Source organism: Vidua chalybeata, chromosome 26 (genome assembly GCF_026979565.1).
Source record: "Vidua chalybeata isolate OUT-0048 chromosome 26, bVidCha1 merged haplotype, whole genome shotgun sequence".
Taxonomy (NCBI): Eukaryota; Metazoa; Chordata; class Aves; order Passeriformes; family Viduidae; genus Vidua; species Vidua chalybeata.
In genome coordinates, this window is record NC_071555.1 from 1,545,209 (window position 1) to 1,566,805 (window position 21,597).

The window sequence follows — 21,597 nt, forward strand, 5'->3', positions numbered from 1 at the left end:
TTGTATTTTTTAACTTTTCTTCTCCCAACACATAAATATTAGGGACAAACAAAATTCCAGTGTCATGCGCAGTATCCGGACAATTCAGCAGGAAGCTGTAGTGGTTACCCTGCTGTCTCTACCCTTCTAGGTGTTTAAGAAGAATAGTAGACAATTGCATTCACTGAAGAAGATTTTTTCAGTCAGTTTGAACTTAAGTTTCCTGTACAGATTGTTCAGTGTCTGAGGATCTTACACATTGCAATTAGCACAATCAGCTCCAGCGGACACCAGGGAGAGGCTGTTGGACTGTGGAGGCTCCTTGCAGTGAAATGTGGGGTCTGTTCAGGGCAAGAATCAGGCTCTTTGATCAGGCTGTTTTCAGAGAAGCTCCAGTTCTCGTTGAGCTTTATAAGTATCACTGTAGAAATAATAAAGAGAAAAAACTTAATTTCAAAATGTACCTTCCTACTGAGTTGTAGTTACTAACAATTGTGTTACTTGCATTAATGCAGAGCTTGGCATGGTTGTCTGGCCTCTGCTTCCAGTGTGGTGAGTGTAGCTGTGCCAGAGTTTGAGCCAGTGAGAATCTGAGAGACACAAACATCTTTGTGAGCAACCTGGGGCTGCTTCACATGACAGGGTGACAGTGTCTTAACTCAGGCTTGTCTTGAAGGACTCTTCTGAAATACTTTCTTGCACATTTGTTGTTGACTCTCTCAATGAAAATTAGATCTCTCTTCATCTCCTGAAGTCTAGTTAGGGGAAGTAAAGAAACTATCTTTGGCATGTTTTAAAAAGTCAATATCATATGCTTAGTAACAATGTGTTTTCTGGTTAGAAACCTACACTGTTTTGTTTTTTGTGCTTTGTTCATGTGGAAATAAAAATAGATCCTTCTGTTGGTAAACATAACAAGATTTGTGAAAGAGTTGTGAAGCAGACACAAGAGAAGTTTGGCTTTTAGGAGCATTTTGTGTGTATCTGACACTGGAGTTGTTTTGTTCATTTGTACTTCTTGTCCTTCAGGATGTATCTGTTGGTGTTTATTAGAAGAATCAGTTCTAGTGAAAGTAGTTCCCTTTTTCCTCAGTGGTGGGTGTGAAAGCAAACAGCTGCTTAGCACATACATCACTTCAACAAACAGAAGTACTTTTGCATCCTATTGTATGTGAGTTTGCTGATCTGTTTTGCTGCAGGAAGCGTATTTTCGCTACATGGCTGAGAACCCCACTGCTGGTGTGGTACAGGAGGAGGAAGAGGATAACCTGGAGTATGATAGTGATGGGAATCCAATTGCACCGTCCAAAAAAATCATTGATCCTCTTCCACCTATTGACCATTCAGAGGTAGGAGGGACTTCTGTTCTGTTCTGTTTGAGGCATTACAGAAAGCAGGAGCTGAGGTGGTCCCTGTAATATTTCAGTGCTTTCTCAAGTAAGTCATACTAAATTTCCTTGAAATGGCTTCATTTAAGCAAGTGTTCTGGCAGACAATTGAGAACTTCAGAAAAAAAAGGAATCTTGAGTCTGGACTAACTGAGTAATGAATTAATTACATTGCAGATTGAATACCCACCATTTGAGAAAAATTTCTATGATGAGCATGAGGAGATCACCAGCCTGACCCCGCAGCAAGTGGTGGAGTTACGGCATAAGCTGAATCTCCGGGTAAGCTGGTCACAAACTGCTCTCCCAGCAGCTTTTAACTCCCTTTCAGCTTTGGACTACCTTAGTTTAAATGAAGATTTTCACTGGGAACTCCAGCTTTTGAATCCAGTCCTCTCAGACACCTGCAGTGACGTTGATTTCTTGGAAGTCTCCTATGGATTTGTGAAAGTGGGCAGTGAGGAATGCTACTTGGACCAAAGACCTCCAGAGCTAGCAGTTAAAACTGGAAATAGATGCAGAAATGAATTCTTCGCCATTTCTGACGTGTTAGTGGGGTGACCTTCTGTGAAGGGAATTATTTGGGGTTAAACACCAGTTTAAGACACAAGGAGGTAAAAACAATTCAGTAGCTTATTCAGTAGCTCATGTTATTGACAGATAATTAAATTTTTGTACCTGAAAGTCATATTTACACAACACATCTGGAATTTGCACCCAGTTAAATTTAATGTCCACTCAAAAAGTATAGTTCTTTTTCAGAGGCAGAGAGACCTCTTTTGTTTTCTTTTTTTAACAGATTGCTTTCTGTTTTTCTCTCACTGTTCATGAACAAAGATCTTTTTCTCTTCCCAAGGTCTCCGGGGCTGCTCCTCCAAGGCCTGGCAGTAGTTTTGCTCATTTTGGGTTTGATGAGCAACTCATGCATCAGATTAGGAAATCTGAGTATACCCAACCCACTCCAATACAATGTCAGGTGAGTGTTGTTACTTCTCAAACTTGTAAAGAGAATGAAAATAACACATGCAAAGCTCCCTCATCCACATGACAAGGAGACAGATTAAATTCTAGTTGCCTGCAGAGTGGGTTTTTCTAGAAAAATGGCTTTGGTATTTTTTAAACAGAAGTTTGCCCACTTTTTTTCTTGTTGAACCACTGTAAATATATCCATATTCCTTTTTCATTGTTTTTATTTTTTTTGTGAACGAAGAATATTCAAGTGATGTCTCTTGCCTAGAGAAATGTATGAAGAAAAAAATGTTCAGGGTTTTTTTGTCTTGGGCTTTCCTCGTTACCCAAGTTTTCCTGTATTGCCTAGCACAAGGATGTGCTAGACTGGGCATAATGTGGGCTTCCAATCTCCTTCTTTTTAGGGTGTTCCAGTGGCACTAAGTGGCAGAGACATGATTGGGATAGCCAAGACTGGAAGTGGGAAAACAGCCGCCTTCATCTGGCCAATGCTGATCCACATCATGGATCAGAAGGAGCTTGAGCCAGGGGATGGTCCCATTGCAGTGATCGTCTGCCCGACCAGGGAGCTCTGCCAGCAGGTAGGTGTGTAGCATTCCTGTATGTACCAGCCAGTCTGCTTGGAGAAGAAGGCAAAATTCTTGGCAGAAATTATCAGATAATCTCAGGAAAGTATTTGAAAAAACTACTTTGTGCATGAGTAGCCTGGGTCCAGCTCACAGCTCTTTCTTACCATTGTTTTCTTGAAGAATCATGACAAACCTAAAATTTTTAATTAATCCCACATTATTTTTAGGTTTAAGAATGCTGTGCATGCATCGTGACAAATTGTATGTGCAAAAGGATAGAGCCTGCAGGTTAAATTATTGTTGGGTGCCTAAGTAGGTTTCTCAAGTTACTGGAAATTATCCACATGTGTCGAAGTATTCACCCCTGAGGAGTTTGGAATCATTTCATTAAGTTAGTAGCTGAAGAGTGCATTTCAGGCTCCACGCTGCATTTCCAGGGTGGGTGTGTTGTCCCAGAGCTGTGTGATGTGAGCTGTGCTGTGTTTGTGTCACACCCTCAGATCCACTCCGAGTGCAAGCGCTTTGGCAAGGCCTATAACCTGCGCTCCGTGGCCGTGTACGGAGGAGGGAGCATGTGGGAGCAAGCCAAGGCCCTGCAGGAGGGGGCAGAGATCGTGGTCTGCACACCAGTAAGTACCTGTGTGCACCAAAACCAGGGCTTTGCACTGTTCAGCTTGAAAAAAGTTGTAAGAATCTGTTCCCATGACGTGAATATTGACACTTAATTCTAGACTGGAGCCTTGAGATGTTTTCTGTTCTAAGTCTCTGGTAAGTCAGGATGAAAATCAGCTAGGTGGTTGTATATATTAACATGTTTTTAAAGGTGCTTTAAAAACCTGGAGTTTTTTCTTACTAGGGTCGTTTGATTGATCATGTGAAAAAGAAAGCTACAAACCTGCAGAGAGTCACTTACCTTGTGTTTGATGAAGCTGACAGAATGTTTGATATGGGGTTTGGTACGTATTGAACCAAAGTCACTATTTTGGAAAGCAGTGATGCCCAGTCCTAGCTTAAGGGGGGTCTGTAAAATTAAATAATGAGTGAGAAGCATTCGTTCTTTCTGTGATTATATGTTAAATAAAGCTATGAAATTGCATTTTGACTTAATTTTTCTAAACAATGAGCTTGCAGGGTTGATTAGAGCATTTCTTCTCCTTTGCAGAATATCAGGTCAGATCAATCGCAAGCCACGTACGTCCTGACAGACAGAGTGAGTAAACAGTGAGTCTGGAGCAGAGCTTGGATTTCCAGTTCTGGGCACAGCCACACCAGGAGACTTGTGCCAAAGTCCACTGGTGTTATTCTCAGCGTGGGCTGTTGGGAGGGAGCAGTTGTGACATGTGGGCATTCAACTCATCTCTCTGTAATCCCTCCACCGACTGCACTCAGAGCAAAGATGATTAGCTGAATTCATGTTCATATGCCTTGAAATTCAGTGTTCTGAGCTGCCATGAGAGAAAGTTCACAGCAGTGCCCTGTATTATCAATATTTCAGATGCTATGAAATGTGTTTCCATTTCATGGTATTCTAACAGTGGTTGGTAATTTCCATTAGAGCCCATAAAACCTCAGCTTCAGTTCACTGACGCTCAGGAATCTGGGTCCTCCTTCACAACATCTGTGCAGTGTTTTTACAGTTCTGAAAGGAAGTTTCTACTTCAAGGCATTTGAAGCCTGTTTCTCTTCCAGCCCTCTTGTTCAGTGCCACGTTCCGTAAGAAGATTGAGAAATTGGCTCGGGATATTCTGATCGACCCAATTCGGGTTGTGCAAGGAGACATTGGAGAGGTAATTCCATGATACTTGTGAGACACTCAGAGCAAGGAATTTTCTGTTTCTGTTCTCTGAAATTTAAGTTAAACTTCAAGAATCGTCATTTATAGTTAGTTTTAAATCATTTGTGCTTAGCAAAAATAGAAAGTTTTAGAAATAGTGCGTTTCTATTTTTATCTTGTTGACCTTTCCACCAACAAATATTCCTGCAGTGTTGGGAGGTTTCATCAAGGAGTAGAACATTAATGTGGTGGTTTATTTTTGTTATTAGGCTGAATCAATGGTTGTATCTTTCAGTTTTGTCTCAAAAGCATAAACAAAGCCATTGAACTTCTGCAGTGAAGAATTTGAAAGTTAAAATCTCTGTCCTATGGTTTACATGGGAATGTTGATGCTGGACTTGCTTGACAGTGACAGCTGAACTATCAGCAGGCTGGGATCTAGTAGGAAGCTGATGAAGTGGGCAGATATAAACTTGCTGGGAAGAAACTTTGCTAATAATATATTGAAACTGTTGAGAAATTTCACAAGATGCCTTCAGAACATCCTTCTTTCAACCAGTTCTCTGTAGTTTTTGGTTTTTACATCAGGTCCCTTTATAACAAAAAAAAAAAAAAAAAAAGACTGCCTGAAGCCCCTTCTTTCTGTGAAAAATTTTCCTTGATTTTGCTTAAGAAAAGCACCAGCTTTCACAGCTCAATCACTCAATAGAGGGCCTCTATTCATTGATCTAAACTATTACTGTGTAATGGGAGCATCATCCTTGAAATAATACTGAAATGTGTAAAAATTAAATCTTTCAGAGAAAACTTGCAGGTAATGCTGTAAGCTGCACCGCACTGTATTACTTGTGATGCAGAATGTGTGGGAAGTCTGTGTATTCCTCCCACCTTCCTGACTCTAAGGACATTTCTCCCCTTAGGCCAATGAAGATGTCACTCAGATTGTGGAGATTTTCCCCTCTGGGCCCAGCAAGTGGAACTGGCTGACGCGGCGCCTCGTGGAGTTCACGTCCTCGGGGAGCGTCCTCCTCTTCGTCACCAAGAAAGCCAACGCAGAGGAGCTGGCCAATAACCTCAAGCAGGAGGATCATAACCTGGGGCTGCTTCATGGGGACATGGACCAGAGCGAGAGGAATAAAGTCATTTCGGAATTTAAGAAAAAGGGGATCCCCATCCTGGTAGCTACTGATGTGGCAGGTACGTGACCTTCTGGAAAGCAGCTCAGATAAGCTGTTGGTATCAGCAGAAAGGCAAGCATGTTTCAGTGGAAGGCAACCAGGTTGGCCTCTGCACCTGCAGGACACTGTTTTCCAGGTGCTTTTCAGAACCAAGGAATATCCTGAGCTGGAAGGGACCCACAGGGATCATGGAGCTCAACTCCTGGCCCTGCACAGACACCCCCAAGAGTCTCACTGTGTGCCTGTGCAGTACATGGCATTGGCAAGGGGAGTTATTTTTAGTCTCTTAATGATGCCTGAATTACAGCCTGACATTTTTTAATATACAGAAAGAAAAGCTGTGTCTTAAGGAAGTGGTTGCTGTTCATTCATCAGCTGATGTTCCTTTTGCCCGCAGGACCAGAGCAGGGTGATACCCTGGTACCAGAGGAATTGCTCTGAGTTAATTGGGGATAATGACACTTCTCACCACGTTGCTCTTTCTTCCAGCTCGAGGGTTGGATATCCCTTCCATCAAGACTGTCATCAACTACGACGTGGCTCGGGACATCGACACCCACACGCACCGGATCGGCCGCACCGGCCGCGCCGGGGAGAAGGGAGTGGCCTACACTCTGCTGACCCCCAAGGACAGCAACTTCGCTGGTGACCTCGTCAGAAACCTGGAGGGTGCCAACCAGCACGTGTCCAAAGAGCTGCTGGATTTGGCAATGCAGGTATGAACCAGCAAAACTTGAGGTGAGGAAGTTTCACTTCCTCAGGTTCAGCACAAAATCAGCCAGCTCATTTTGCTGGCTCCGTCATGTGTTAGCAGTGACTTTTTGGGGATCTGTCCTGGCTTAAAGTAGGTTTCCTAGTGTTTTTAATGGCCTTTGAAAGAATCCATGAAGATTTTGTAACACAGTATGTGATCTATTTTGGGGCCAGGCACTGCCTAGGAAATGAGGAGCTGTAATCTGCTGATGCCAGCAGAGCATTCCAGTATCTCATTACAGTCAGATTTATAGCAGGCACCTGAGAGATGCAGCTTAGTTGAAAGCTAAACTAGAAAACAATTACAGGGACATTCCCTCTGTGAAAGGGTTGTTGCTTGATCATTCCACCTGCTTGCCAGTGCTCTCTGGCAGATTTGCTATATATAGGTATGACAGGTAGCTGCAGCAATTGTGCTTGTGCCACTGAACTTACCAACTCTAATTTCTTGTCTTTTGCTGCCTATATAGCTGCAAGAGAGCCCAATTGGCAATTCCCAGTTGCCAATCTGGGGATTTGGCAACTCCCAGATTCAGAGATGGATTAGCAGGCCTGTGGACACATAAGCAAGTAGCTTGGACAGCAGCTGCCAAAAGCAAATACTTTTTCTGACACAGGCAGCATTTTCAGAAGGGACTGAATTAGTGAGGCAGAGCTCCCCTGACTGCCTTGAGAGGAGCCTGTAGGAAGACAACTGACTTACTCACATTTGGAGAGACTGTAGGGCATAAAAAGAGGTGCAGCCAACTACTATTTAAACACCTGGAAATAGCAGATCTGTTTGGGTTGACATTCCCTGGCCACTGCTCAGTACAGAAAGTTTTGCTGACAGACCCTCATTTCTCCTTAGCCAAGCACTGGGCTAAATCAGTGAAACCAAAGTATGAGCAAGAGCAGAGCTCCCAAGTGATGGCATTGGAAATCGTGTTTATTCCTGGGTTTATTAGAATGTAAACCCCCAAAACCTTAACCTGAATGAGAGCTGAAGGTGTAAAATTAGTTTTCATAGAAAGCATTTGTAACTCAAAGCATCAGACCCACATGACAACTGCCTACAGCAGCTGTGTGGTTAAATGGAAAACAGTATTTACATTTGTCTTTTGAAATGCTCAGTATCCCTTTTCTCTCAGCCTCATTGCATGCATTTGTGAAGCTTTTTATTCCCTGTGTTGAGAAAGACTTGTCCTTCTCTTACAGAATCCATGGTTCCGGAAATCCCGTTTTAAAGGGGGGAAGGGCAAGAAGCTGAATATTGGTGGAGGTGGCTTGGGATACCGTGAACGCCCCGGGCTGGGCTCAGAAAATACTGTAAGTAGAGATGCTGAAAAGGTTGTTCACAGATTCTTGGAACTTCTTCACTTAGTATTGATTACTCTTTAATTTAAAAAAATCTTGGTACTGGATTACAGTGTCTGCTTTAAAAGTTCTCATAGCTCAGCATCTTTCAGAGTTAGGATCATATATCTCAAGTGAAAGTCTCCTGTGCTGTTCTTCTCTTGTTAAGAGCTGGGTTTTTTTTTAGAGCTAGAGTGATCCAGAACATTTGAAGATTCCTCATAAAATAGGCTGTTACTGTAAAATAAATGCTTCAAAATTTCAAAATAAATTGCTTCAAAATTTCTGCCATTTTCAGTCTGATTCTTGGCAGGAAAAAGAAATGGAGCAAACTGTTCCACTGCTCAGGGGTCTCCAGAAGTCTGTCATCCTTAGTGGATGTATTTCCTGAGTGCAGGGACAGGATAGATGTGAGCAGTGGTTGAACTGAGTGTGTCTATGTGGAATAAACCTCTGCAGTTGCCCTTTGTGTTTTTGCACAGGACCGTGGAAACAACAACAGTGTGATGAGCAACTATGAGGCCTACAAGCCATCCACAGGGGCCATGGGGGACAGGCTGACAGCAATGAAAGCAGCTTTCCAGGTTGGTTCCATGCTTGGACTCCTTTTCTCCCCTGAAAATGCAGCAGCCCTGTTATTTCAGGGAAGTTGGGGGTGGTGGATGTGGCTGTGTCACTTGGAGCACACTCAGCATGGCAGTCCCAAGTGGTGGAATTAGGTGCAGGCTGGACTGAACACATGTGCACAAATTTGCCAAACTTACTTTGTTTTCTGCTGCCTCTTTGCTTTTCTTTCTTTCTGGATTCTGCACCTGGGCTCGATTCTGTTGAGGTTGCTTAGCAGCAGTAGTGTAATTGCAATCAAAAGGGGAAACAGAAGCTCTTTCTCTTCAGTGTAAAAATTAATCCCACAATGTAAGAATTCCCTTGTTGGTGTTGTGTGGTAGGAGGTGCCTGTCACTCACTGTGTGTCCATAAGCACAGGAGGAATGTAATCACTCCAAGACTGACTTTTTCTAGGAATTCTGTTGCCCCAAAATCTAAGGTGGGCTTGTGAATTCACAATGACTCCGTGTTCTGTGGGGCAGCACAGAATCAAACCTGCTCTCTTTTGTCTCTCCCTTTCCTGCAGTCCCAGTACAAGAGTCACTTTGTTGCTGCAAGTTTAAATAACCAAAAGACTGGGAGCTCTGCTGCTGGTGCCAGTGGCTGGACCAGTGCCGGGAGCCTGAACTCCGTCCCGACGAGTTCAGCGCAGCAAAACGCCGCCAATCCCGAGAGCCCCATCGCAGCCACCGCGGCAGCGAAGGGGGTCCCGGGCTTCACCAGCACGGGCAGCTTGAGCAGCGTGCCCACCTTCCCGAGCGCCGGAGCACAGGGCTTCAACAGCACAAACGCCAGCACCAACAGCCGAGAGGGCGGCGGCGGCATTGTCAGAGAACGGTACAACGACAACCGGAACAGTCGGCACGGCGAGGCCCCGCGGCGAGGGGAAGGCGGCGGCGGCCGAGGGGAAGGCGGCGGCCGAGGGGAGGGCGGTGGCCGAGGGGAGGGCGGCAGTGGCCGAGGGGAGGGCGGTGGCCGAGGGGAGGGCGGTGGCCGAGGGGAGGGCGGTGGTGGCCGCTTCAGCGAGGGCCAGCGTTTCAACGAGGGCCAGCGTTTCAACGAGGGCCAACGCTTCAGCGAGGGCCAACGTTTCAGCGAGGGCCAACGTTTCAGCGAGGGCCAGCGTTTCAACGAGGGCCAGCGTTTCAACGAGGGCCAGCGTTTCAACGAGGGCCAGCGTTTCAATGAGGGCCAGCGTTTCAACGAGGGCCAGCGCTTCAACGATGGCCAACGCTTCAGCGAGGGCCAGCGCTTCAACGATGGCCAACGCTACAATGAGGGCCAGCGCTTCAACGAGGGCCAACGTTTCAACGATGGCCAACGCTTTAACGATGGCCAACGCTTCAACGAGGGCCAGCGTTTCAACGAGGGCCAACGCTTCAACGAGGGGCAGCGTTTTAACGATGGCCAACGCTACAATGAGGGCCAACGCTACAATGAGGGTCAGCGCTTCAACGACGGCCAACGCCACAGCGAAGGTGGTGGCCGGCACAGTGACCCCTCCCGGCACGGCGACGTCCATCGCCACAGCGAGGGCCGGCACTTCACCGACTTGCCGGGTGGCAACCGCAACAACGGTGACAGCAGGAACAGCACCGAGGGGAGGAACAGCGAGAGCAGGAATGGAGAGAACAGGAAGGAGGCCAACAGCCGAGACAACAAGACAGATGGTTTTGCTGTCCCAGAGCCCCCAAAACGGAAGAAGAGCCGGTGGGACAGTTAAAAGCTGGGGGTTCACAGGCTGGAGTCTCTGCAGGTAGTGTTGTCGTTTTCCAGAGGATTTCTTGGGGTTTTTGGTAACTGGTTGTTGAGCAGCTGGGGCAGGAAAAGGAAACCATGAGAACCCCCGTGCAAGTTCATCTGGACAGATTCACCCGAACGAAATGGACACAACACTTAGTGAAAGAAATAATTTTGATAAAGCTCCCTGGGTTCTGCTTTGAAACATTCAGTGCTTGAGTGACTCTGCTGGATTTCAACAGATCTTCTTGACAAAAAGAAGCTGTTCCACATCCTTGGAACGTTAAGAAACTGTTGTCCATAGAAGTATAAATTAGTCTTTTCTTAACCAGCGTTCACATTTACAAACCAGTCCAGTCCACCTAGAGATGCTCAGGACCTGCCTGTTAGACATTAATCTTGCAGCAGTTTGGTCAGTATGGTGAGTTCTTCCTCCATCTCCTTTTTACATATTCTCCCCAAATAATTTGGTCTCCAGGTTACCCCTTACCTCTCTCCCCATCAACTAAGAATGTGTCAATTTGCTTTGCTGAAGGTGGGGCAGAGCAAGTTGATTTCACTTTTTTTGGGGTTGATTTTTTTTTTTGGGGGGTTTTTTTTTTTGGTTTTTTTTTTGGGGGGGTTTTTTTTTTGGTTTTTTTTTTTTTTTTGTGTGGAGCTGTTCAAGGGTTCCTTCTCCATCCCAGCAAACCACAAATTCACTTGTAGTGTAGCTTGGACTCCCTGGCTTGGTTTTGGTCAGTATTTTAATTCCAATCCCATTGCCCAGATGATTTTTTTTTTTTTAAGAACTTTATGTTTTCTAATATCGTTCATTCTGGTGGAAGCCTGCATAGCAAACCTGTGTCTCTGCTGTGCCTATGCACCCTCTGTTCTGAGAGGGTTGAGTGCTTTCTTCAAATTAAAAACAAAAAAGGGAAGACAATGTAGATAGACCACAACAATCAGAGGCTGGAGCCCCCCAAGAAGTGTGGCTAAAGGAAGAAGATTCAGAAATTCAGGGATCTGTTGCTCAGAAGCCTTTAGGGAGAACTCAGAAAACAACTAATGAAAAGAAACAGCTCAAATCTGGCCCTGTTTTGGACACATGTAGTAAATCTGTAAAATCTTACTTGCCCATTTTTAATTCTGTGTGTATTCCCATTTTTTAACTTTTTTTTTTTTTGCCACAAGGTAGGGAAGAACTTTTCAGTTGGGACATGTCAGCACCCACCGCTGGCTCGTTTCCACTGGAAGATGTACCAGAAGCTGTCAGGGTTTTGTGACATTGTGATGTTTTCTTTATCAGCTGTGCATTTACTTTCTGCTTGCTCTAGTAAATGTTTTATTACTGGTACAAAAATATGCAAGCACGTGCTTTTTATTTTCCTCTCCCTTTGGCTGCCCTGATGTCCGAATGGAGAACTGACAGTCTGGAGATCCCACTGTGTCTGTCTCAACAGAAGTTGTGGATTGTAGTTGATAAAATACTTCCTGTGGTTTGTCTTAGTATCTTTCACCCCAAAATGTTTCACTAACCCTGTTTTAGCTTCAAGGTCTCCTGGGGAATAAATTTTCCTCCACTTATAAGAGGAAAGGATACAGCCCAGGACATGTGGGACATCATGCCAGCTTTTTGTGGGGTCATGGGCAGACCTGGAAAGAGAAGTCACCAACAGCCCCAAGATCTGACTGACACCTGAACTGGCTACAGTTCAGACACCACGTGATTATTTGGGCCCCCCCTCAGAAACCAGCTCTGATCTGCTGGAGTTTTTAAAAATAGTTTCCAGAATTCACTCCCCACAGTCTGGGCAGGAATTGTTGCCCTGGTTTGAGCTCTGCACATTTGGTGTGAAGACAAGGGTGTTTCAGGGCAGACTGGCAGGGCTTTACAAGCTGTTGTGTTCCCCTTCTCACCCTGAAGGTTCATTGCTGCAATTAAAGATTGGAGTTTCAAAACAAAATGTAAAAATAGCCCCATAGTCTGAGCTGCCATCTGCTCCCTCCCTTCCCGGATCCCAGCTCCCTGCCACTGGAACCAGCCCCCTGTGAGGCATATGCTGGGGGTTCTTCCCTTCTTGTTAACACTTCCCTCTGCTCCTTGTAGGATTATTGGAATTCCTCACCCCTCTCCCACCTACCAGGAGCCTCTTGGCAAGAGAGTGATCAAATATTGATCAGTGACAGGGAGCCACAAATGTCAGCTTGCGGGGCTGTGTGAGCTCCGTGGGAGGGCTGGTTCCATCCCCTCGGAACAAGGGAGCAGTGTGAGCAGCATTCCAGCTGCCCTGGCAGGGGATCTGTCCCTGGAGTGCTGTGCTGGTGTCTTCCAAAGAGACAAATTCCTTCCAAGAGATGATTTTAAAACTCTGCATCCTAGAGCCCTTCCCTTCCCTGGCATGGCTCCTGGCTGTTTGTCCCTCCAGTTCCCTAGGACTCACTTTGCACTGTAGCTTCTCACTGGTCCCTGTCTTTAGCAAGAAATTCCTGCCTTGAGGAGCTGTGTAGGAAGAAGATGCTCCATGCTACCACCAGCATGCTGTTGCATTTATCTGCTGTCTACACAGTTCCTTGGGATTGCCTTTTCCCTCGGGCAAGGAGCTTTCCCAGGCGGTGCAGGTGCAGGGCAGGGGGATGCTGGGGCTCCTGTCCGTGGCAGGGGCAGAGGGAGAGCAGACCTGGCTGGGGCCAGGGTTCCAGCCTCTCCCCCACTGCCGGGTCCAGGCTGGAATACAAGGATGGAAACAAGCCAGGCAGACTCTCTTTATTCACTTCTTAGCCTGCAGTGAGCTGAGAGGGCCACGACTGTTGCATGCAGGGGCCTTTGTGGTAATGGATGAAGTGTAGGGGATTCAAGTGTTCCCTGCACCCTTCCAGGCCATAAAGTTTGTCCTGCCTCCTTCATCCCACACTGTCCCAGTGCCTCCCGCTCCAGTTTGTGGTTGTGTGTTGGTGTTCACTCCATCCACGAGCTGCAGAGGATGAGGAGGGGTAGGGTGAGCTGCAGAACAGCCCCATGGGCACTCTGTGCTCCCCCTGGCTGGACAAGGCTGGAGCTGGTGCTGGGCAGGGGAGTCCGAGGCAGCATCGGGCTCATGGATGGGCTTCAACCACCCTGGAGAGGTCACTCCCACTTGTGGGGTCGGAGCGAGCAGGCGGCGTTTCCTGGTGAAGACTCAAGGCTTTGCAAGCACAGAGATCACATCAGTCACTTGCACGTGGAGGAGAGTGAGGTTTTATGGCTTGTTTTTGGGCCGGGGTGGAGGAGGAGCGAGAGTACGTGGTTCCTTTTGCACCCTGGCTCTGATGGAAAGGGAGCTGCGTTGTTCCAGCTGCTGTCCCAGCCCTGGCTCTCCGTGCAAGTGTAAGCAGAGCCCGAAGCGTGAGGATCAGCATCTCTTCAGGCACATCTGCGTGCTCATGTGGGAAACCCACCCTCCGCTTCACAGCACCGTCTCCAGCTCCTTATTGGGCTTGGGGTGACACTGAGTCAGCTCTGTCAGATCCACCGTGTTTTCCCCCTGGGCTTTCTGGCTCGGTTCCTGCACGGGGCAGGGCAGGAGCTGGTCCGAGGCGCCGGAGCCGGGGATGTAGCCGGGCAGGTGGGGCCGGGCTGGGAGCAGCAGCCCCCGGGTGCCCCCCGCTCCCCGCCCTGCCAGGCTGGTGCTGCAGCTTTGGGGGGCCTGGGAGCCCCTCCCGGCGCAGCAGCAGCTCCCGGGGCGCGCCTGCTGCCCCAAGTGCAGCGCCAGGAGCCTGCGGAAATGAGCCTTCTTGATCTCGGCCTGCACCTGAGAGAGCAGAGGGGGCTGCTGTGCCCAGAGACAGCAAAACAGCCTTGCCTTGCCCTTTTCCCTTCCCTTTTCCCTCCCTTTTCCCTTACCTCCCTTTCCCTTTTTCCTTTCTCTTTTTTCCCTCCAAATCCTATTGAGAAGGATGGATCTGAGCTTTTCGCTCTGGTTATCACATCCTGGGACTGCAAGTTTGCCTTCCCTGACTCTAAAGGGGCTGGAACAGGGAGCTTAGCTCCTCACTCTTCCCACTTACCTCCCCATTGCAAAAGCAGTAGATAAAAGCCACAAAGAAACCCTGCCAAGAGACCAAAAGAGGTGGAGTTTGAGGTCCCTGAGCCTCCCTGGATGAACATCCCTCAATGCTGGGAGCAGTCCTGTGCCAGCCCACCTGGGAGGAGTTAAAGAGCATCTCGTAGTGCATCTGGATCTGCCACAGGAGCCCGGAGACCTCGGTGTAGGGCATGGCCATGAACACCACGTAGTGGACTCCGAAAAGCGGCATCAGCACCAGCGTGGACTTGAGCAGCTTCCTGAAAGGAGAGACCTCAGAGCCATTCCCCAGGGCCTGCTGGGCAGCCCCCAGCCCCGCAGTGTCCAGGCTGGAGGTGGGAGCAGGAAGAGCTCAGAACTCCAGAGCCAGGCCTCAATCCAGCAGAGCTGCCAGAGGAGCTGGTTGCCACTGTCCTGCCACCCTTCCTCACTCCTCCAGCCCTTCCCACACCTCTGCTCCTCCTCCACAACCTCGGGGAGCTGTCCTGGTGAACAGGCAGGACACGAGGCTTTGGTGCTGCCAGCACTTGCCTGTACTGCTGCCGGGGGTCCAGCTTGCCCGTGGTGGTCTCCCAGAGCTTGGAGGCCAACACCCGGACGATGTTGAGGAAGAGGAAGAAGTTCACCTGCCAACAGACACCCACGGTGGTGATGGTGCCCACTGTGAGCTGGGCTCTGCCCGAGGAGCCCTCGGGGACACAGACAGGCAGCTCTGGGTGAGGTGCAGGCAGGGACATGGCAGCGATGCTGTGGTCAGAGCAGGAGGGACCAGAGCCCCTGGATCCCTCTGGGCTCTCCCTGGGTGCCGGAGTGGCTGGGACAAAACTCCAGTGACCACAAGTGAACAGCTCTGATCTCTATCAATCCTCTTTCCCCAAAAGGAATTGGGAGGTTCATCCACAGGATTCTTACCACGACTGAAGCCAGGATAGGGACCTGATAAATCCATTTCATGTTCCCCGCACTGAGGTCCCAGCACCTGAGAAGACCAGTAAAGAAACTCCTTGGAGAAACCTGACACCACTGGGAAGGATGGCTCCCTGTACCCCCAACCAGCCCAGCACACCCAGCTCCCACTCTCCACCCCCTTGGTGGGCTTTGTGTAAATCTTGACCTGTAGCTACAAGCATTTGTAACCATCATGGTGGGGCAAAGCAGGTTTAAATGAGCATTAATGTTCCTGAGGGCTCCTTGGCCACCTCATCCCAAACTCCTGTTGTTCATATGATGGCCTTTCTCCTTTTAAAATGCCTCACTCCAGAATGTGCCCTTCAGCATCCATCTCTCTGCTGTTTATTGATCAATTTATGCTGCAAACCTTCATCCACCACCATCCCAAACACAGAACAAAACCACTATCGCTCTGCATTACCGACAATTCTATGAACAAGCCTTGAATGTGTGTTCCCTCCTGTTGTTCTTTTTGGAAAATTTTCATCTCCAAAAAGCTCTGGTGCCCACAGATACTTTGCTGGCATTTGCAGCCACTCTTCCCCTCCCAAAGGCCCTGGCAAAGGTGGGTGTACATACTGTGTATCTGCCAGCGAGGCCCTGACGCTGGCCCAGATGGACACAAACACAGCAGGGAGACCTAGAAGGGCAGGGACAGAGTGAGGAGCAGGGTTGAAGCATCACCTTTGCAGATCAAACCAGTTCCTGCATCCCAGTGCCCTTCCCTGTGCACTCGGTGCTGCTCGGCCATGGCCACAGCTCCCAGCTGCTCTGCAGGACCACGGCTGGGGCCGGGGTCTGTGCTCACCCCAGCCGATGATGATGAGGACCCACAGGTAGTTCTTGTTGGAGAGGAAGGCCATGAAGATCAGGCTGTGCAGGTAGAGACCTTCCACCAAGATCCAGTAGTGGTTGGTGGCCAGAAAATAGAGGAAGAGAGTCACCACCACCTTGCAGCCAACCTGTGGGCACATGGAGATGCCTGTGTCAGGCTGGTCCCCAAAAGCAAAACCTGGTGGCTTTTGCTTTCTGGTCACCAAAACCCAGCTGTGCCCCACGTTCTTCTTGCAGAGACCTGCATCTCCTCTGGGATATTCCAGCATCTTCCTTCCCACAGGGCAGGTATTCCCTGTTCACAGGCCAAGGTACTCTGTGGCTCTGGTCTCTAGTGTGGCACCAGGACAGGGAGGAGCTGGGCAGAGCCAAAGGTGGACCTTCATCCCCTCCCCCTGAGCAGCACAGCCCCAGGGAGGATCCCAAGCACGTTCCATTGCGTCAGGGCTCCTAAATCCCCCTTTCCCCCCATCCACCACTTGCCAGGTGGCCCCGTTGTCCTGGCAAGGGACCCCTGAAATCGTCCTCCCGCATCCTGTCGGCGTCGCTGGGCGCCGTGCCCGAGTAGAGCACCATGTCCTTCAGGAAGATGCTGAGGGCCCGGCAGATGAAGGAGGTGAAGAGGTGCACGTGGATGTAATTCCGTGTGCAGTGCAGGCGCCTGCGGAGAAGGGATGTGACACAAACCAAACCCCAGCTGCCCAACCAACTCACCACACTTGGGCTCAGGGAATGGGGGCTCTCAGAGTGAGCTCTGGGATGTCTGGGCACAGAAACCAGATCTGGGAGCAGGTGGGGTGTCCACACTGTCCAAGAGCAGGGTGGAGCAGATCAGGAGCCGGTCACACTGGGGGTGTTCGGGGCTTTGGGAAATTGGCTGATGTTTGTGTTGGGTTTGGGGTTGTTCCCATTCCTTTGGGGGCTGCCCCCTCCCCGGGCTCATGTGTGTGGACAATGGGATGAGTTCCTGTTCTCCCACATGGGAGGGGCTTTGGCCTCTCCTTACTTGAAGTAGGAGAGGATGCAGACAGCGACGATGAGGGAGGCCAGGGAGATGGAGTAGCCCACGGTGTACATGAGGTGCAGGCGGTCAAACACCTCCTGGAAGAGAAGGACTGAGCTCCATCTCCCTGCTAGAGCACAGGGGAGCAGGGCTGGTTTGAGGAGCAGAGAGGGAAGAGCCCCTGCCTCCAGCCTTTGCTTCATCCTCCCCTGGCCCCCATCCACACCCCTTTCCCAGCACCTCTGACAAACAAGGTCACCTTCTGGTGGCTCCGGCTCTCGGAGGAGAAGAGCAGGGCACACTCCGTGTAGTTGGCCCAGGTCTTGTTGATGCTGAGAGCCATGGCCCAGGTCCCATAGGCACTGCAGTACCTGTAAGCATGACCTGGGAACAGCAACGAGCACTGTGGCAGCAGAAGGACCCATGGGAAGCCCAGACTTGTCCCTGCACCGCGGATTGTCACCAGGGTGAGGTCGCTCTCTGCCCAGGTACAAGACTTGCCTTTGTGGTTGAAGTCGTAGATGTAGTCGGGGCAAGGCACTGACACCTCCTGGCTGGGGGAGCCCCTTGGCCAGCAGATGATCCCATCCCACTCCGGAGGGCAGCTGGGGTCTGGCCAAAGAGCAAAGACACATCTCACATCTGCAGTCAGGGCCTCAGCATAACCTTTGGCTTCCCCAGGTGTGTGCTGGACCAGGGGGAGGAAAACACTGCCTCAGATCCCCCTGGGCTGCATAGAGGGAGAAGCTGCAGGGGGCACATCCCACCTCTTCCAGATGGGGCAAGGCCCCTCCACAGCTCTCGTTTGTGGTGTACATGGAGCTGTCTGGAAAATGCTGGAGCCAGTGCTGGCTGCACCCAGAGCACAGATGGTGCCATGAGCTCCACAAACCCCCAGGAGCCGGGTGTCCTCAGCCCCATCCTGCCCCAACAGAGAGGACAGCATTCCCCACGGTGTAACCAGCTCCACCAGGGCTGGCTCACAGGGGAGGGACAATACCTTTAATCTTCTCCAGCTGGGCCTTTATGTCCCTCTGACACTTTTGCTTGGCCTCCACCAGGAGATAGATCTGCTCTTCTTTCGTGAGAACATCATCGGGATCAACCTGCCCAGAAAAAACCCAAGTGACAACCCCTGCCCAGAAAAAACCCAAGTGACAACATGGCTATGCTCTCCCAACCCTCTCCAGGAGAGTCAGGTTTGGGTGGCTTTGGGAAGATTCAACAACACAGGGAAGAAAAAAGCTCTTCCTGCATTCCTGCTCTCATTTTTCCCTCTTCCAAGGCTGATGCTGACCCCAAGCCCCTTCCCACCCTCTCCATGGTCATTTCTGCTCATGGTTTTGTGCAGAAATCAGTGGCCTGTTGGACTCCTACCCCAGCTCCCTGTCACCCACCACCAGCAGTGCTGGGTGTCCCTGTTGCCCATGCTGAGCTCTCCAGGTCAGGTCTGGGACTCCCGGGGTAAAGTGCCCAACTGGGGCTCAGCAAAGCAGCCCCTGCCCAGTGCCCGGAGCAGACAGTGCAACCCACGGCACCTTCAGCCTCCCCACCACACCACATGTGCAAAGGTCTTTAGGGGTGTTTTGGGCTAAGATGCTTGAAGGAGTTTAGAGCCAGGATGAGGCCAGAGCTTTGGAAGTGAACAGGAGCTGGGATGCAGAAGGGTCACTTTCCCCAGACTGCCTCCAGTGAGCACAGCCAAATCTGGTCCCGGAGAGGAGATCCAGGACTCCCATCCCTGCTCTTCCCCAAAGCAGCATCTGGGTGGGTGAATGGGGGGCTGGTCAGGGATGTGGGGCAGTAGTGGGACCCTGGGGGTGCATCAGCAGGATGGGGGCCTGGCTGTGGGGGTCTCACTGGCTGTGCCCAGCTCTGCCCTCCAGCCCCTCCTGCACTGCTCGTAATTCGCCCGCTCTGCTCCCCCGACGCCTCCGAGGCACTGAACCCTGCCCTGGATGTGTGCAAGAAATGGAAAAGCCATCACGCTGCAGTGCCTCCGTGGCTGCTGGAAAGCTTTTAGCAGGAGTGGAGATGCTCTCCCCTCCTGCCCAGCAGCTCTGCAGAGCGGGATGTTTGTCGGGAGCACAGCCAGCCCTGCCCGGGCCGGTGGCAACATTTAAAGCCAGGAGAGGGACGGGAGGAGCCCCGGGGCCACGCAGACTTACCAGAGCCCACGCCGAGCTCAGGAGGCAGCAGCAGAGGAGAGTCACCACGATACCTCCCACAAGGCCCGATGACTCCATGGTGCCACCGTGTCACTCGGATGGGGACTTCAGGGACCAGAATCGCTGCCAGTGGTGGAGAGGGCTGGCGTGTTCAGCAGGACAGAGCATCTTCTGGGAGCACCTTCCTGGCTGCCAGCCCCACTGAGGTGAGGTGGCAGTGGGGGCACAGCCCGTCCCTGGGAGATCAGGGCCGGGTGAGTTCCCTGTCCCTGTGGGATCCCTAGAGGGATCTGCTCACAGGCTCTCCAGGCAGGGGGGTTTCTGCCCCCACCATGCTTGATCCTATTCTCTCTTTGTGTCTTGCCTGCTTTAAGCAGCTCCGGGAGCGTGTGCAAACAATTCCCGTTCGGATGGAGACGGCAGAGGTTTATTGGCTTAGCCCAAGGTGCTAAAATCCTCTTCATTCAAGGCAGATTCCTCTTCTCTTTTCAGAAACTTCTTTCACTGCCTGGTGGCTCATTTTTCAACTGTCACAGCATTCCCCCACTGCCCCCATGCTCCTAAGTCCCTTCTAGCCCCAGACTGGTCCCAAGTAGCTGGAGGAAGGTGGGGAAAATCCCAGCGAGGTGGCTGGAGGCAGGGAGGCAGAGGGTGCAAGCACGTGAGCAGCACCTCGAGCTGATGCTCCTGCGATGGGATGTCTTTCAGGCAGACTCCAGTTTAACCCTTTTCCTTCTCCGGGGGCTGGGATGTGTTTTGGGGAGATGTGCTGGGATCTGTCCTGCTCTCCCAGGCACCCGCAGTGACCTCAGGGCACGTCTGCATTCAGTCTCCTCGGGAGAGGGGCTGGAGGCTCCATCCTGGGGCAGGGGGTTGGAGGGAGCAGCCACCCGGATGGGGTCCCACACCGTCACTGGGCATTGGGTCAGAGCTGGTCCCACTGCAGCTGTCACCATCCCTTGTCACCTGCATCGCCCTGGCATGGCCCCAGGGCTGTCCCCTGCCTTTCAGGGTCATGCTGATGCCCAGCTTGCTCCCACCGCCCAGCCAGTTCCAACACCTTGTGACCCCCAGCAGCCCGAGCGTCCCCCTGGGGAATTGGGGCACAAAGAGGGGAGCCCTCTTTCCCCAGGCAGGTTGTCATTAGTGAGATGAGGCTGGAATTCAACAGCCCAGTGCCAAATCCCTGGAACAACAACTCCCAGCCTGGGCCCCTCCCCTGGCACATATAATCCATGTCCAGACACAGTTCTTGCTGCCTCTGTGAGTGCCCCAATCCTGCACAGAGCAGCAGAGCCCCCGGAGCTTTCCTTGGGGTTTTCCTGGCAGGGCAGCTCACTCTGGTCCCAGCCATGAGCCCCTGTGACTGCGGGACAAGGGTCAGAGTCCTGCTGGGCTCCTGGGTGAGGGGAGGCCCAGGGAACACCACAAATCCCAAGGACAGGGCTCAGGAGGGGCTGCTGCTCCTGCTGATGGAATCAGACAGCAAAACAAGCCCCACGGTGGCCATCAGCTGAAAATCAAGGAGGGACTGGGGACATTGTCTGCAGCTGCCTGTCTCCACTGCCCGAGCCATGGCGTGGGTGTGACACCAGCTCTGCCAGCGGCTCCTCGGGGTGCTGCACGGGCACGGAGGGCGAGCAAGGGATAAACAGTCAGACTGCACATGAATGTTTTCTGAAGGCTCTGCTGGGGAGTGAAAATGGAGTTAAGGTGAGGTTATTTTAGAGTCAATGGATGCTGATGGGGAGGCAGCTCAGGGGCAATTTGATTCCCTTGATTTCCCAGGTGACACCTGACCCAGGCTCTGAGTTCACACTTAGCAAAACATGTTGAGTTTTTTGCTAAATGACTCGTTATATTCTAGAGAGCTCTGGAAAGCAATGATTGCAAATGACACCCATCCAGCCCCCTCAGCTCCCCAGTCCCCGCTAGCAATGAGGAGATGATGGCACACAAAGAATTCCCAGCAGTTTGTGGCTGCTCCCTCCTCCGGAATGACCCCCGTAACTCCTCCTTTGCCCTGGTGCTCCACACATCTTGTTTAAGTTGATGGTTTAGAATGTCTCAGTAAAACCCTCAAGCCCCATTTTCTGGGATGCTGAACTTCAATGAGTTCTGTGCCTTTGTGAGTCTTCAGTTGGGAGAGGAGGGTGAGAGCAGGAACATCTCCAGAGCCTGCCCAGCACCTGGAAAGGAGCCAAATGGAGACTTCAACTGCCCTGCAGGTTTTGGAAGTGCTTGGGATGGGTGGTACAAAGCTGGGAAAGATTTGCAGTGATGAATTCAGTTGTGTCTTTGGCCATC

General features: G+C 50.6%; 2 protein-coding genes across 4 annotated transcripts in view; one reads left to right on the forward strand and one right to left on the reverse strand.

Annotated features, from left to right (window-relative positions):
• Positions 1-11,635, forward strand: part of DDX42 (DEAD-box helicase 42) — a 28,261-nt gene extending 16,626 nt beyond the window's left edge. For all 3 annotated transcript variants that reach the window (XM_053965010.1, XM_053965009.1, XM_053965012.1), the window contains 13 exons: positions 1,179-1,328; positions 1,545-1,649; positions 2,224-2,343; positions 2,741-2,917; positions 3,406-3,534; positions 3,762-3,861; positions 4,068-4,115; positions 4,595-4,692; positions 5,600-5,876; positions 6,347-6,573; positions 7,808-7,918; positions 8,428-8,529; positions 9,078-11,635. In XM_053965010.1, the coding sequence (XP_053820985.1) occupies positions 1,179-1,328; positions 1,545-1,649; positions 2,224-2,343; positions 2,741-2,917; positions 3,406-3,534; positions 3,762-3,861; positions 4,068-4,115; positions 4,595-4,692; positions 5,600-5,876; positions 6,347-6,573; positions 7,808-7,918; positions 8,428-8,529; positions 9,078-10,274 (2,841 nt within the window). In that variant the 3' untranslated portion in view covers positions 10,275-11,635. The remainder of the gene's footprint in view (positions 1-1,178; positions 1,329-1,544; positions 1,650-2,223; positions 2,344-2,740; positions 2,918-3,405; positions 3,535-3,761; positions 3,862-4,067; positions 4,116-4,594; positions 4,693-5,599; positions 5,877-6,346; positions 6,574-7,807; positions 7,919-8,427; positions 8,530-9,077) is intronic.
• Positions 11,636-13,099: 1,464 nt separating this feature from the next.
• On the reverse strand, positions 13,100-20,164 carry LOC128800118 (parathyroid hormone/parathyroid hormone-related peptide receptor-like). The gene is made up of 13 exons (XM_053965077.1): positions 19,291-20,164; positions 18,123-18,228; positions 17,624-17,734; positions 17,382-17,506; positions 17,126-17,220; positions 16,603-16,780; positions 16,094-16,247; positions 15,865-15,925; positions 15,247-15,313; positions 14,862-14,960; positions 14,453-14,590; positions 14,318-14,359; positions 13,100-14,061 (listed from the first exon to the last, which is right to left on the reverse strand). Exons 1-13 carry the CDS (start codon positions 19,366-19,368, stop codon positions 13,717-13,719), a joined length of 1,599 nt encoding a protein of 532 aa, XP_053821052.1. The 5' UTR covers positions 19,369-20,164; the 3' UTR covers positions 13,100-13,716.
• Between the last annotated feature and the right edge of the window lie 1,433 nt (positions 20,165-21,597).

What these genes read in the sequence shown, in the direction of transcription:
- LOC128800118 (XM_053965077.1), bottom strand. Translation starts at nt 19,368, where the DNA reads ATGGAGTCATCGGGCCTTGTGGGAGGTATCGTGGTGACTCTCCTCTGC. An exon ending in TGCATCCTCTCCTACTTCAA is followed by an intron (nt 16,781 to 17,125) that starts GTAAGGAGAGGC and finishes CCTTCTCCGCAG; the next exon opens with GCGCCTGCACTGCACACGGA. An exon ending in TGCTCTTTAACTCCTCCCAG is followed by an intron (nt 14,360 to 14,452) that starts GTGGGCTGGCAC and finishes GTCTCTTGGCAG; the next exon opens with GGTTTCTTTGTGGCTTTTAT.